General features: G+C 44.7%; 1 protein-coding gene across 6 annotated transcripts in view; it reads right to left on the reverse strand.

The window, feature by feature from the left end:
* LOC139411384 (protein CBFA2T3-like) overlaps nt 1-14675 on the reverse strand; it is a 58091-nt gene extending 43416 nt beyond the window's left edge. For 4 of the 6 annotated variants that reach the window (XM_071157677.1, XM_071157674.1, XM_071157676.1 and 1 more), the window contains exon 1: nt 13796-14202. In XM_071157677.1, the coding sequence (XP_071013778.1) occupies nt 13796-13968 (173 nt within the window). In that variant the 5' untranslated portion in view covers nt 13969-14202. Of the gene's footprint in view, nt 1-3827; nt 3951-13795 lie in introns of those variants that run through there. The other 2 variants (XM_071157675.1, XM_071157678.1) reach the window with 2 other exon arrangements.
* Nucleotides 14676-14994: the final 319 nt, after the last annotated feature.

Below are 14994 nucleotides of genomic sequence, written 5' to 3' on the forward strand. Positions count from 1 at the left end.
ACCTGTGGTATACGGTCTGATATACCACAGCTTTCAGCCAATCAGCATTCAGGGCTTGAACCACCCGGTTTATAATATTATATAACCCCCTGGTCATAGCTTCAGTATGTTTCTGTTACCACTGTGGGGAGAGTTATGATGCCTCAAAGTGGGGCTCTTAGGGTCTATGAGGACTGGTGTTTGTCAGGCAGCAGCCTGCGAGCTACGCACTGCATGGTCTGCCTCTTTGCTTCTGTCCAGAGGAGGCCGGTGAGACTCCATCACTGCATGGTCTGCCTCTTTGCTTCTGTCCAGAGGAGGCCGGTGAGACTCCATCACTGCATGGTCTGCCTCTTTGCTTCTGTCCAGAGGAGGCTGGTAAAACTCCATCACTGCATGGTCTGCCTCTCTGCTTCTGTCCAGAGGAGGCCGGTGAGACTCCATCACTGCATGGTCTGCCTCTTTGCTTCTGTCCAGAGGAGGCTGGTAAAACTCCATCACTGCATGGTCTGCCTCTCTGTTTCTGTCCAGAGGAGGCCGGTGAGACTCCATCACTGCATGGTCTGCCTCTCTGCTTCTGTCCAGAGGAGGCCGGTGAGACTCCATCACTGCATGGTCTGCCTCTCTGCTTCTGTCCAGGGGAGGCTGGTGAGACTCCATCACTGCATGGTCTGCCTCTCTGTTTCTGTTCAGAGGAGGCCGGTGAGACTCCATCACTGCATGGTCTGCCTCTCTGCTTCTGTCCAGGGGAGGCTGGTGAGACTCCATCACTGCACTACAACATCTCTCTATTGGCATGTGGCTTTGGCACAAGAGCACGTATCTCTTTTAAAAAAACTTTTTTTTTTCTCCTGTGGTATTTTTCCGTCTGCCCATTAAACGGGAGGGAGACATCCATATGAGTGTGATAGTAGCAGAGACGGAATAAACTCCAGTGGGGTAATTAATGGTTTTCTTTAAGAGAGGCACTTAATGATGAAGTGGGGACATCTGCCTTTGGAGAAGAGTGGCGGGCGGTGGGGATGTTTGGTGGTAATGTGCGGTAATGCTGAACGGCTGTAGTGTGGTTTCACCTTTGGATCTCTCCATCTATTGTCTGTCTATTATCAGCTGTTCAATTATTCAGCTGATCTTTACCGCCAGGGCCAATTAAATAGTCAATTCATATGATGTCAGAGAAAATGTCCACTGTTTTTACAAAGAAGAATCCACTGATGGATATCAGAGTTCGTGCAGGCTCAAGTGAGTGACTTTTTGGCCAAGATGAGTCATCTACACAGAGTAATCTTTCTTTAAGTTATATGTATTCATCTTTTATACACTGAGTATACAAAACATTAAGAACACCTGCTCTTTCCATGGCATAGACTGACCAGGTGAATCCAGGTGAAAGCTAGGATCCCTTATTGATGTAATCTGTTCGATCCACTTCAATCAGTGTAGATGAACGGGAGGAGACAATTGAGACGTGGATTGTGTATGTCTCAATTGAATCGGCGAATAGGCAAAGGATTTAAGAGCCTTTGGACGGGGTATGTGAGTAGGTGCCAGCCGCAACGCTTGTGTCAAGAACTGCAACGCTGCTGGGTTTTTCACCCCCAACAGTTTCCTGTGTGTATCAAGAATGGTCCACCACCCAAAGGACATCCAGCCAACTTGACACAACCGTGGGAAGCATTGCAGTCAACATAGGCCAGCATCCCTGTGGAACGCTTTCGACACCCTGTAGAGTCCATGTGTTGACAAATTGAGGCTGTTCTGAGGCAAAATGGGGTTGGGTGCAACTGGAATATTAGGAAGGTGTTCCTAATGTTTGGTATACTCAGTGTATATCTAGTTTAGAATGTATTCTAATTGTATTTAGTTTGAGATGTTTCATTAAATAATATTGTTTCCAACCCAATTAATTTTCTCTTTCACTAGGCTAGAGAAATGTTGTTACTTTGTCTGTCTGGCAGCAATACCAATAGGCAGTCTCATCGATGTGCTCTTCTTCTACTCTCTGATGCCCAATACAGTTCTGCTCACTCATTATCCTGGCTGGCACAGACACCAGCTCCATATTGCATTTTCTGGCCTTAAAACTGAGAGGCGGCGTTTTTGTGAATTGAATATCTGGAAATTGACCCACTGTGGAGTCTGATCATCACACCCAGGAGATCGGCGTAAGTGCATGTGCATAAGGGGGGTTCACGTGCGGCTGAAGGGGAAAAGAGAGGTGAGAGAGGCCTTTCAATTCTAGGCCACCTATTCCAGAATTTCACACCATGGGATATGATCAGGTTATTCCAGGTTATGTTCACATGTTAGCCTAGGCTTCTAGAAACGGTTTGGCCCATTCAGTTTGTGTGCAATACATAATCCAACATGCCTCTGTAACACATGATAATATAGTATAAATATATAAAATAAAATAATATATCACAGACCATGAGATTTAGGTTATTTACTGCCCCTTCCACTGATTTATGACAACAGGGCAGGGCCTGGTCCGAATACTTTGAACATGCATCGTTCCTTCCTTCAATCACGTATCACTCAAGGAAGGCGCCCACAAGATATCAAAAGAAAACCAAGGCTGACGCCTACGATCCAAACGCATTACTACTTTCAGTCGGTACTTTGGTGTGGGAGTTGTGGTGAGGTACAGGTACCACCACCACAGGAAGAAGACACAAGAGATGCTAGAGTACAAAGCCCTAAAAACCACAACCCGACCCAACAACTGTATATTTACGCCTCCGTGTTCCATCACACAAGGAGCTTCGCGCGCTCTCTTATGCACCAGCAGAAACACCACATCGTGTGCCGTTAGTTTAATTAATGTAGGCCTACTATATCTGGGAGAACGAATTTATCTACAGACCATCTGTATCCAGAGAAAGGCAGACGCCTTATGGCCCAACATTTGCTATAAACAAACATTGCTAGGAAATGTGCTAAAATACATAGCCTGTATTTATATCGACATATACACGTTTTAACTTCTCTGTTGTTTGCGATGAAATATGCCTACTAGTTATTGATACTAGTCTACCACTAATATTATAGATATATGAAAAGTTGTCTTATCAAGTGTCTGATATGGCTTATTGAAGCTACAATGCGTTCCAGTTGGCTGATACGTTGTTGCCTCTTCATCACAAATTCTACTTCAGCACAATTGTTTTAGCCTATAATTTTTTTTAAATGTTTTTCCAAATAAGAGAACCATCATCCAACAGGCCACATCGACTGCAGTGTCTGTGTCAAAATAAAACCATTCAAATGGAAACATTTGGATTCAACGCCATCAATGGGAAAGCACTGAAACTATACTGAACACTAATGTTTACAGTTTAATAACATGAATGAAAGTTCCTATAAAAATAGCTGACAATGCGGAAAACCTGAACAACGAAAGTAGGAGTCAAAAGCTTTATTTTAAAAAAAGTAAAGAAAAACGGTATAATAACACATTATTTCTAATCGATAAGGGAATTGCATTATTGCCCTTGAAAATCGAACTTTTTTACATGTTATTTAACATAATATAGGAATAGTATTGGTTATAATTAAAGATCTGCAGCTATGTTAACATCAGGGACATGTAAAATCACGTCTTTACTATGCTATGCTACCTAGCTAAATAGTGATTTTCACCCAACCTCACCATCTAGCCGAGGCTATAGTTCAGAAAATAAGTGTAAAAATCAAAGAGTACAAAATAGGCTGCAAAATAATATGCAATATGTGCTTCGTGCTTCATGCCAGAAGCAACCGTGTCCAAACGTATCTCTCGCATCAAACAAGCACACAATTAGAATGTATAATTTGCAACAAACATGAAGCCTAATAGTGTGACTTACTTTGTGAAGGTCGGGTTCAGGCTGAGGTAATTGCAGCGAAGATAATCCAGACCAAATAATGACGATTATAACGCCCCGATCCTCATTATTTGGAAGAAAGGATAAAGCCTTCGGAGATATTGAACACAATTCATAAAGGTGTTATTCCTTCTCTTTGATAATGAAAGATATTGAGAGAGAGAAAAAAAAAATGACCAATTCGACACTTTTACAGTCAAAAAAAAAAAAAAATTGTTTCCTTTGGATTCAAAGCGGTGTTGTTGACTTTTCGGTTCTATAAATTATGAGGTAATTCACTTCTTAGATATAAATTGAAAACTATATCGCAAAGCTAGACAGAGCTTTGCGATCCTTTAGTTACATAGAAGTCTTTGGTTTACTGTCCGTTTTCGATGGTAAAAACCAACAGTTTATCTGGATTTTGAGGGGGGGGAAATCACAACTTCTCTTCGTTATCTAAATGTAAGCTGCTTCAGATCTCATTTTCTGTTAGCAAGAATAGGCTAATACAGTAAAGAAACCACAGTGATAGTTGATTCAGCTATGTATTAACATTTGTGCTCACCGTCGGCAAACTGATACAAAATATAAATATTTTGTGTAATCTTAAAATTGTCAGAGAAAATAGACTACTTCACAAATCCTTGTCCGATGCGCGCCGTAGGCTACATCCAATGTAAAAAATATGAAATTCATTTGGGCATGGATCCTCTTGTTCCAAATGCTACTCCTCGGTAGACGACTTTGAAACCGTTGTTTGGCACACAGTCGTCCAAATGACTTTACAATATCAAGTCTTTATATATCCGTAAAATGAGTCTCCCGTTGTTTGATCATGTCAAAGCCGAAAGAATCACTCGATTTTGCTCAGCAGACACCACGCTTCTCAGACCGTCATTGCCAACCGATCCAACTGTTCAGGCATCGAGGACCGCTCATTCCACTGAAACAAATGGCTTGAGATGCTGTTGTCAACTCCAGTCAGTAAAAATCTTTCATCATATTTCGAGCGCCTAAATGGTTGTCTTTGTTGTCGCTCATTTCGTGTTTTGGTTCATTTGGTAGTTTTCGATTATTTTGAGCTCGCGGGTCTAGTGTGCAGTCTTGTGATTCTCTCTATCCCTCTGTAGCCTTCTGTCTGCGTTTAAATCACCATCTGGAGCAGGATGCGTACGGAGCTCCTAACCTCTCTCTCTCGCTCTCTCTCTCCCTCTCTTTCTCTCTCTTCAGACCTACGAGTTGACAGCCACCTTTTTGCTCGTTTCTGCAATAGCATTGACAATTGACAGCACGCGTCTTATCTCCATATTGTCATTTTTTCCCCCCGCATGTTGAAACTCATGGAACCTCATGCACACACAGATACACATATAGGCTGTTGATTTATACGCGAAACAAGTGCAGAAGTTTACATCATGTTCTTTTGTAAATTATAGAAATACAATGTATTCCCCACGTGAGGTTTTTACTTCAGCCCGATTTTATTTATTAACTCTCTTCACTGTCATAGGCCTATTTTATGTGCAAAGAAACAACGAATATTTGTAGCCTAGTGTTAAGTTAGCCTAATTCCATACTTTAGTTTAGGAGATATAGCCGATATCAAATGGTCAGAGGGGTTTGATAAAGTGTAAATACGGGCGCCTACAGTAGGCGATAATACCAGGTATGCATTCTATATTGTCTTGACATTTTCCCCATAGAGAATCATTTACCCCATGTCTACCCAAGGGGGCCGCTGTTTCCTCACATCATCACACGCCAGCTCCAAAACCACCTCACTCGTCGCCTAGGCAATCTCCCCATGCAATGCCATCAACATCATCTCATAATTTCTACCAATGGCCTCACAATTAACTGCTCGTTCAGACGCTTGACAATCAGTGGACATTTTCCTCTAACTTCTCAATAGACAATGGTAGAAAAATAAATACAAGATTTCTGCTTTAGCCTAGGGAGGCCTGATCTTGTTCCCCCGACACTTTCGCCCATGGTCAAGGCAGCATTTATTCATTTTCACCAAAGAATGCAAGTGATAGACAACTAAATAGATTTTTAAAAAAAATGTAAATAACAGTGTGCAGTAGCTATCACAAAAGGTGCTTTTGGCTGAAAGGTGTCTGTAAAAATAATATAGTCAGAGGTTGGATCTGCAGGCAAACGGTCATTCCATCCGACATCCTCATAGTGTGTGTGTATTTGAGTTCATGCTGTATTTTTTGTAACGGCATAGGCGGTAGGCCTATCTGCATACATATGATGGCTTTGCGTTTACCTATCGTGTGGGCCTATTTGCATTAGCACAGTGGCCTATCCCAATTGTAGCTCCCAGACGCCGGAAATGGGAAAAATTCTCAAAGTAAATGTTGCTCATTTATTGATGCGTTGAACCCCCGCGCGCCATAGTTGAACAACTTTGTGCTAAAACGATGACGTCATATCTGCCAGGATCATCTGGTTTCACTAGCTGAGAATTCTACACCTGTGTGCCCTTTACGCTTTGTTGCAGACATGGAGGAAGAGGGGTAGCCTACTGAAGACAAAACAAACACTCTCCTCCTCACCTCTACTATGTCTACAGAACTAACAAAGTCAGTCAAGAGTACACAGAGACAGCTGCTATCCAGTGTGTCCTGTCTCACCAGCCTGTCAGGTGTCCGGAGTGTGAGGTGTCCTCTCAGATACAGGTAAGGGGAACTGCCTAAAGGGGATGAGTTGTTCCTGTGTATTACTGACCATTTCAGATGTCAAACAGGTTATACAGTTGGAGGTAATCCATCACAATGATAATCTTTATGATAATTGATATGATTAGTGAATGGCCACAGACCCATAAGCAAACCAGTAGGAACAGGGATCTCTATCCGCCATCATAACCAAGCATAAGGGACTGGAGTGAGTGAGTGTGTTGTGGCCTAAAATGATTGCTCTCAGTTGGGGGGAGAACTGATAAGGTATATTGTACAGTACTTTCCATCCATTTTTTCTTCTCTATATGACAGCTGCTATGATTCTCTATCTACCATATCAAAGTCTGATCCATCCAGTGAGCAGCCTTACAGTTTTTTTCGATTGCTAAACGACAGTGGGCACAACTGGAGTCACATGTGCAAAACTCTAACTACAGTCTGCACTACCAACAGTCACCTGAGCTAAACAGTTCACATCACCTGCAAAACTCATTCCAAGCAACACAACTCTTAACACATGGCTCAAAACACGCTCAGTGCAGCCAAACACTATGCACAACCCTCACTGAGATAACACACACTGTCACTCAGAACACACTGAGAGTAAAAACACTAGCATCAAACACCAATACAGAAAATACAAACTTTTCATCTTTACAGTTTGAACAATTTCAGTGACTTCATACAAAGTAATATTTTCTTCAAAGAAAAGAGTGACAATTCTTTAAGGTAAATGAAAATTAGCAGTTTGCTTCAATAGTCTGTAGTAATTTACGGAATTACAGTAATGAGAGGTAGAAACTAAAAGTAAATACTGTAATTCGAACAAATAATTGAGGGGCTAATCCTGACTCTCTCTAGCATCAAGCCACAGGTTTTCTTCAACATCACATCTAATGTTTTCTCTTGCCATGCACCTGGGGAAGAACCTTCTGGAGTGCCTTATCCATCCCTGGCAGTCCTCTGGACTCGTGTCCTCACATCCGGCACGCATGGCTTCCAAAAGAGACATTTGGTCATGTGGGTGGTGACCAAACACTTTCCTACCTCCAGGCAGAGAAAAACTCCTCTATTGGGTTGAGGAAGGCTGTATATGCAGGCAGGTACAAAACCATACATCTGTGATGTGCTGCAAACCAATCTGTGACAGCTGCAGAGTGGTGAAAAACAACGTTATCGCAAACTATGACAAAAACTTGGGGGTCTCTTACTGGCTCCCCCTGTTCTGCTGACACTAGCTGAGCATAGAGCTGTTATAGGAAAGCTATAAGCCTTTCTGTGTTGTATGGGCCAATGAGTGGTGTGTTGAGAAGCAAACCATCATTGGCCATTGCAGCACACATGGTGATATTTCCCCCCCTTTGGCCTGGAACCTCCACAGTGGCCCTTTGACCTATAACATTCCTTCCTCTGCGCCGTGTTTTGGCAAGGTTAAATCCAGCTTCATCGATAAATACAAATGAATTTGGTCTTTCCAGTGTTTCCACCTCCATTACTCTCTGAAAAACAGTAAGTGCACAGTTTTACTGTAGAAATGCTAGTGTTTTTTTTTACTGTAAATATTTTGTATAGCTGTGTACGTAACCTCAGACGTCTTACCTGGACGTATTGGTATCTTTGCTCTTTTACCCGTTCACTGTTTCTCTCGAACGGTACAGTGTATAACTGTTTCATTGTAACTTGGTGTTTCTTTAGGACTCGAGCAATAGTTGTTGTGCTGACAGAATTAACATTTTCAAATATATCATTATCAGCCAGAACTCTATCTTGAATCTCCCGCAGTTTTATTGCATTGTTGACAACAACCATGTCAACAATAGCATTTTCCTGCGCATCTGAAAATATTTTTCCTCTTCCCCCTGTTGGAGGCAGCCTTTGGGTCCTGTTGTAAAAATATATTTTACAGTCAAACTTACTGTAATATATATCTGTGTAAATATTCTATAATTGCAATACAAAATAGATTCCTGTAATGTTTTCATTTACTGTAAGGATGTAACTCTCACCTGTTTGCATGATGGAAAATTCGCATTACAGATGCCACTGTGGATCTTTGCAGATTGGGTTGCACCCTCAACCCTGCCTCTCTCAATGAGAGACCATGGTTCACGACATGGTCTATAAGTGTAGCCCTTATTTCATCTGAAATAACAGCTCTTTGTCTTCTTTGTCTTCCTCCACGCATCCGCCCTCTCCCTGCCACACTTCTCCCTCCACGAACCCATCTTCCTTGTTCCATTTCCAAAATGAGTCTTTCTGAGCTCTACCTATATATACTGTAATATGTGTGTGTGTTCACTAACAAGTCTAAAACAAGACACCTGCTTAGCCTTTCAGCTGAAATTGCAATCAGCAGTGTTTGAAAGGCACAAGGCTGAAATCTATTCCGTTTTGAATGTGTGGTTCACAGTTTTGACAGCAGTGTGTTAGCATTTGAACAAAGTGCTGTAAATCCACAGTGTTGTGCAGGTTGTGGTTAAAGTCATGGGATAAGTGTGTAGAGTTTTGAAAACTGTGTTCAAGCAATGAAAAACAAACTAGAGTTTGGTCCACATGAACTGCTGCTGTGCAGACTGTAGTTAGAGTTTTGCACATGTGACTCCAGTTGTGTCCACTGTCGTTTAGCAATCGAAAAAAACTGTAAGATGAATCCGAGATCCTACAGCTCTGTCTGCCTCACTCAGATTTGGAAACATATTCAGGCCAGGTCTCTACTAAAAGAGCTAGGATTTCTCGAGAAAGAGCGAGAGAGCTAGTTGTGTGTTGTATATACACCAATCCATGCATTTCTGAAGAGAACCAATTTCTCAATATTTACCTTGGTTGTTTTAATAATTCAGACACCAACACTATAACTGCTGCATTGGGCTTAGAATGGTGGGAGAATTAAACACACACACCCAGACACGCGTACACACCCTCACACATTCCCCAATGCAAGTAACCCATCAGAGTCCTATCAGGGGTTCCATGTGGCATCCTGGGATTTGGGTTGTCAAGGAGATGGATGGTGGATCGCCCCAGGACTTGATGGAGTGTTTATAGCCCCTCTCTCTCTCTCCTGCTGGGGAGTTATAGCCTTGCCTGTGCTGGCCCTGCAGGTCCATCTGAGGGCCACACACACTGTGTGTGTGTGTGTGTGTGTGTGTGTGTGTGTGTGTGTGTGTGTGTGTGCGCGTGTGTGTGCGCGTGCGCGTGCGTGCGTGTGTACAACTGAACGTAAAGGTATGTTTTAGATTGAATATCTTTATGTTTACCTAGGTCTTTTTGTTTAATTAGAAAAAATAATACTGGATGTTGGAGAGGTGATGGGTGAGTAGGGGGGACCGTGAGTGACAGTGTTGTGGGGCATGGGGTGAAACCAAAAAGGATTCCTGTCACCCTGATAGCATTATGATTGACGGCATGCTATTCTCCTCTGGGAATACAGGCAGACGGCTTGTCAGCTCCCCAAATGACAGCCCCTCATTCTTTTCTTAATTTTGTCTTTTGTTGGGTGATGTGTTGGATGGGATGACCCTCCATGTGGCGCGTCTGATAACTCACCCCCACAACAGAAACACAAGGTGGGAACTATATTTATCGCTCGCAATGAACTGAACTCCCTCGTTTCCTGACACTCGTCTTCAGACCCTGACTTCCCTTTGATGGCAATAATGAACACAAATGACCTGGCTTTGTCTCCTCTCTCTTTCTCTCTCTCTTTCTTCCCTGTCTATCTTTTGTTCTCTCCACCTCGTTGCGTTGCCTGTATCTGATGGTGGTGGAGGACTGGTCTGAGATGCGCAGGGGTAGATTGAGGGGCTGATCATTGTGTAGGTATGGTAATGAAGGTCTCTGTGACAGACCGGGGACACACGGGACAGCGGAGGCTCTACAGGGAGAGAACTCACAGAGGTCTGGACTGGAGCATTTCCTCCACTCACACATTGTAAATCCTTTCCCCTCGCTCCAGTCACAGGCTGGCTGGCGTGTTGAAAAGAGATAAGGGCCGCTGTGCCTCTCGTCTGAAAGGAACGCAGCTCCATTGTGCTCTGCTGCTTGGATCCACATTCAGTGGACGCTGCTATTGAGTTGCCATTAAAGGCAGCAATGTAAAAGTAAATTATTTTGGGGAGAAGCGGTTAAAACAAAATAGTCTCTTTCCCTCTAAATGAAAAAACGTAACTCGCTCAGGATTATACTGTGTGTTTGTTAGCACACTTTCTGATGCAACCCATTGCACTGGTGTGGCAATGGGAATGTCAAATCAAATTCCATTTGATTGGTCACGTGCACATATTTAGCAGATGTTATTGCAGGTGCAGCGAAAGCTTTTCGCAGTACAAATGTTCACATTGAAGGTTGATATTTTGAGATGGTATGACCGTGGAATGCGACGGCTTTTACATCAGCGTCGTGAGCGTCTTAAAGTCATCTTAAGAGTCATCAGATGATGCCTGAGAATAGACAACACAGGACGAGAGAGCTCCCCTGCTGTAATGTAGCATGGCGCAACGGATCATTGCTCCATCTAGTCAAGCACACGTTTGATGCTGGTTTTACAAATTGCATCCATAGACCCTCTGACATTCTATTTGCAATCGTGCAGTAAAATGGCCGTTCAAGCCATCGAAGCATGATGGGAATTTAAACTCAAAATGACGCTCTCTTCTTTTTAAACAGTAATTCTCCTATATGATGTTTAATTCATAGCAGGGCCCGAGGACACACCCACACACACAAACACACACACACACACACACACACACACACACACACACACACACACACTGTACTATGCTTATCTCAGTGTGTGTGAAAAGAGGAGACCCTGAGGTCAGTGGTGGCTGGTGACCAGCCCTGCTAAAGGACCAGGAAATAGCACCTCGTTAAAGTGAAGTGTTTACTAAAGAGCAGGATGCAGGAATAGGAGAGAAAGTCAAGTGGGCAGCAGTGGAAAGTTCTCAATTTACCGTGTTGTCTGTTTGCACCTGAATACATCCGCATGTATTCAGGCAAGCAATTGTGTCCACATTGGCATGCAAGAGAGAGAGAGAGAGAGAGAGAGAGAGGGAGAATGTGTGTGTGCAGACAGTTGGTAGTGCTGGGACTGAAGATAGCAAGGAGAGGGGCATGGTGCACTGTATCAAGTAGTGAACATCTGCTCTTCACAGAAACCGCAAAGCTGGTGCAGAGGAAATAGAGAGGATAACTGCTCTCTCTACCCCCCCTTCTCTCCCCTCCTCTCTCTCTCTCTCTCTCTCTCTCTCTCTCTCTCTCACACACATTCTCTCTTTCCCTCTATTTCTCTCTTTTCACAATGATATTCGTCACAGACCCATCCCCCATCATCCTTGTTTTATACCCATCTATGTGAAGAGATTAAGATAACCAATATGTAATACAATCCACTTGTGTAATGGAGGATGATAAGGTTGTTGATGGAGACAGAGAGGTAGGGTAGAATATATGTCAACCTTGGAGCCAGATATCCTCAACACACGAGTAGCCATTGGAGCGTGTGCACTGTAAATACATAAATGCCTCTCATGCACATAAAGCATACAGTATGACTTTCTCTAGCCATGGAGGATCAGGAAGAGCTGAGCGTTCATGAAACCTATGATAGGCATAATCCAAAGCTTTGTTGTGATTTCATTCCACCTTTTCCCTCAAAGTCTCTGTCTAGATTCAGTCTACCCCTCCATCCTCCCTCTCTCTCTCTCTCCCCCCCCTCTCTTTCCCTGCCCTCCCCTCTCTCAGGGCCGGCTGCGAGGGTGTGCTGGTGTTTTGGCGGGTGGCAGTTCCTCATTGTGGTGTGCTGTGTGCTGTGTGCTGTATGCGCGGTGATAAGACACAGGGAGAGGAGCCAGCGTGCCGACATATCCCTGCCACTGCGGTTATCATCCGCCGCAGCTGTGCCTGAGCCCTGCGACATCTGCTCCCCCACAGGAAGCCTGCGCCGTGTCTCATAACGCCTCACACACACACAGACACACACACATAGAAAATATCACAAGACCATTACCATTATGACGCCTGAACGGTACCCCCCCCCCCCCCCAAACAGGTAAACTACCTGATCAGACAAAGAGTGTTGTTTATAGGGACATGGGTTCCTCCCTGGAACATGAGGCAAGCCTGATGGATGGGGCCAGCGTTTACCTCAGTTCTGCTGGGTTTTTATCAGAGAATTACAGGGGATGCTTATGACTAAGCCTAATTATAGAGTGCTTATCACTGAAATGTTCACAAAGCTCATTACTGCCAAGAAATGGGAGCTGCCGCAGGTAATTCACTATGTTGGGTATTAGTCCTCCTCTAAGACGGCACCCCTTTTAAATATTTAGAGTCTATAAAGTACAGCTTTAATGTCTGATGCTTTTAATGCATTCCTCTGCTACTGGCCTCACTGATTTGTGAAGTTTTTACCTAAAGGCACTACTCCAGTTTTTACACTACTTTAATCAATTACCAGATTTTCATTTACATTGTTGACAGCGTGTGCTTGAAAACAGTCAAGCGATCCTCTCCTCTCAGTGTTGAAAGAGTGGATTTGAGAAAGGAAGAAAGTATGAGATGAAGATTACAAGGACTCTCCCATTTCCTTTGTGTTACACCATATTTCTCCTTTAGCCAGTGATGCTAGTTGAGTGTGCTGGTCTGACGGCTAGAAGCTAGCAGAGAGGAGAGGGATGGGGAAGTGAGGGGAGGGGACCCCACTAACCTAACTAACAGCCCTGATGGGGTCAGTAAGTGTCTCTCGGGGTCCTGACCTGGGCTTGACAATGAATGAGGCTCACTCAGCATCTCCAACCCTCCACCTTCCACCCTCCCCCTAGCCCCTCAGAAACACAATAAAGGGAAGTGTGCCCCTCCAGCTGCCAGGGGAAGCCCAGAGGGAAGTCCCCATCCTCAGGTCCTCACCAGCCTGAACCCCTTTCCCTCCCAGTCCACTTGGACCGGAATTCTAATGTCTTTACAGTGTAGGGTTTTGACAGCAAACTATGCTTTCAGTAATGAAAACAAGTTGGAGTCTGCTTTGACCTTGAAAATCAAGTGACAGTTGGTAAAGCGTTTCACCATAGTTACAGGAGCTACAGTAGGAAGCTAATTTCCATGTCTTGTCTGGAGCATGTGGTGCTAACTCAACACAATCTGATTACACATCAATCACTCCAACGTAATGAGGAGAAATGACAGCAGGAGTTTCTCCACAATCACTCGTCACTGTAGCGAGCTGCCAACAGAGGCACAGCCTGTAGTACTTCTCATAACACAGAAAAGGATCACCACCTACCTTGGTTGGCTGTGCGGTGGCTCCTGGTTGCCAGGTTGGGGTTGCCAGATTCCAGCCTGTGAGGGTTCCGTCTGCACAGCGTCCCCCTGTGACTGGTCAGCATCACCGTGGGAACCCTGGGAGGAGCGGCAGACCTCCTCTGCCGTTCCAGGTGGACCTCGGCAGCCATGCTCTGCACCCCCCCCCCGAGCAGTAATCCACAACGTTGTCCTGTCCTCTGTGTGTTTTAGAACTCTTGACTGGTCAGGGGACACACTAAACCACACAAGTTGATAGGTCTATCTTTCTTTCTCTCTGTGGTCAGTGTGTAGACCGGAGGGTTGATGTCCTTTCTCCTGTGTGCTCAGGGTACTGACCGACTGACTGACTGACTGACTGACTGACCACTGACTGACTGACTGACTCATCCAGGCCTGGGGAGATCACAGAGTGAGTCCTCTGGCTTTTATGATTAGAACATGAGCCCAGCACAGCCAGATCACATGGCTGCCAGACAGAGAAAAAAAAACTGAACTTCCTTTTAACTTTATGCAGCTAACACAGTCTTCAAATGACTCTTCCTTTACTTCATACTTTTGTCCCGTCCACGACACGTCACTTCAGATGGATCGCGGCGCCATCAGACTTGTGTAATTATCTGTGTCCGATGCTCTTTCTCTCCACCCAGTAGTCTCTCTCCTTCTCTTTCTCCGACTCCCTCAACAGGAGTGTGTGAGGTAACAGTGTGTGTGTGTGTGTGAGTGGCAGGGGGAGGTCAGCTAGTCTCGTGGCTCCTCGTTTCCTCGTTGTTCCGGCTGTGGGGCAGTGCACTGGCCTGACCCCTCCTCTAGTCCACACAGGGAAAGCAGAGCAGTGGCACCCGTGTGAGCCGCGACACGGTGTGTGTATATGTAACACGGTGTGTGTATATGTCTGTGTGTGAGTCCTGTCCCCACCGTGTGAAAGGGGTGGTTCCCCAGGGGAAGGTAAACAGTGCTGCTGGGTTGTGATAGCGGTAGACACCAGGCCTCGGCCTCCGTTGGGGCTTCCTCTGGCAGGAACCAGCTGTGTCTGTGGCCGGGCCAGGCCGGGCAGCGCTGTTTTCCCTTTCCCTCCGGACACAGACAGGGCTCCTCCTGTTCCTAACACTTCCTCCCTACACCCTTCACTCCACCTCTCCTTCCCTCCACCCAGCCAGCCCTACCCCCAACTCTGC

This window comes from Oncorhynchus clarkii, chromosome 6 (genome assembly GCF_045791955.1).
Source record: "Oncorhynchus clarkii lewisi isolate Uvic-CL-2024 chromosome 6, UVic_Ocla_1.0, whole genome shotgun sequence".
NCBI classification, from domain to species: Eukaryota; Metazoa; Chordata; class Actinopteri; order Salmoniformes; family Salmonidae; genus Oncorhynchus; species Oncorhynchus clarkii.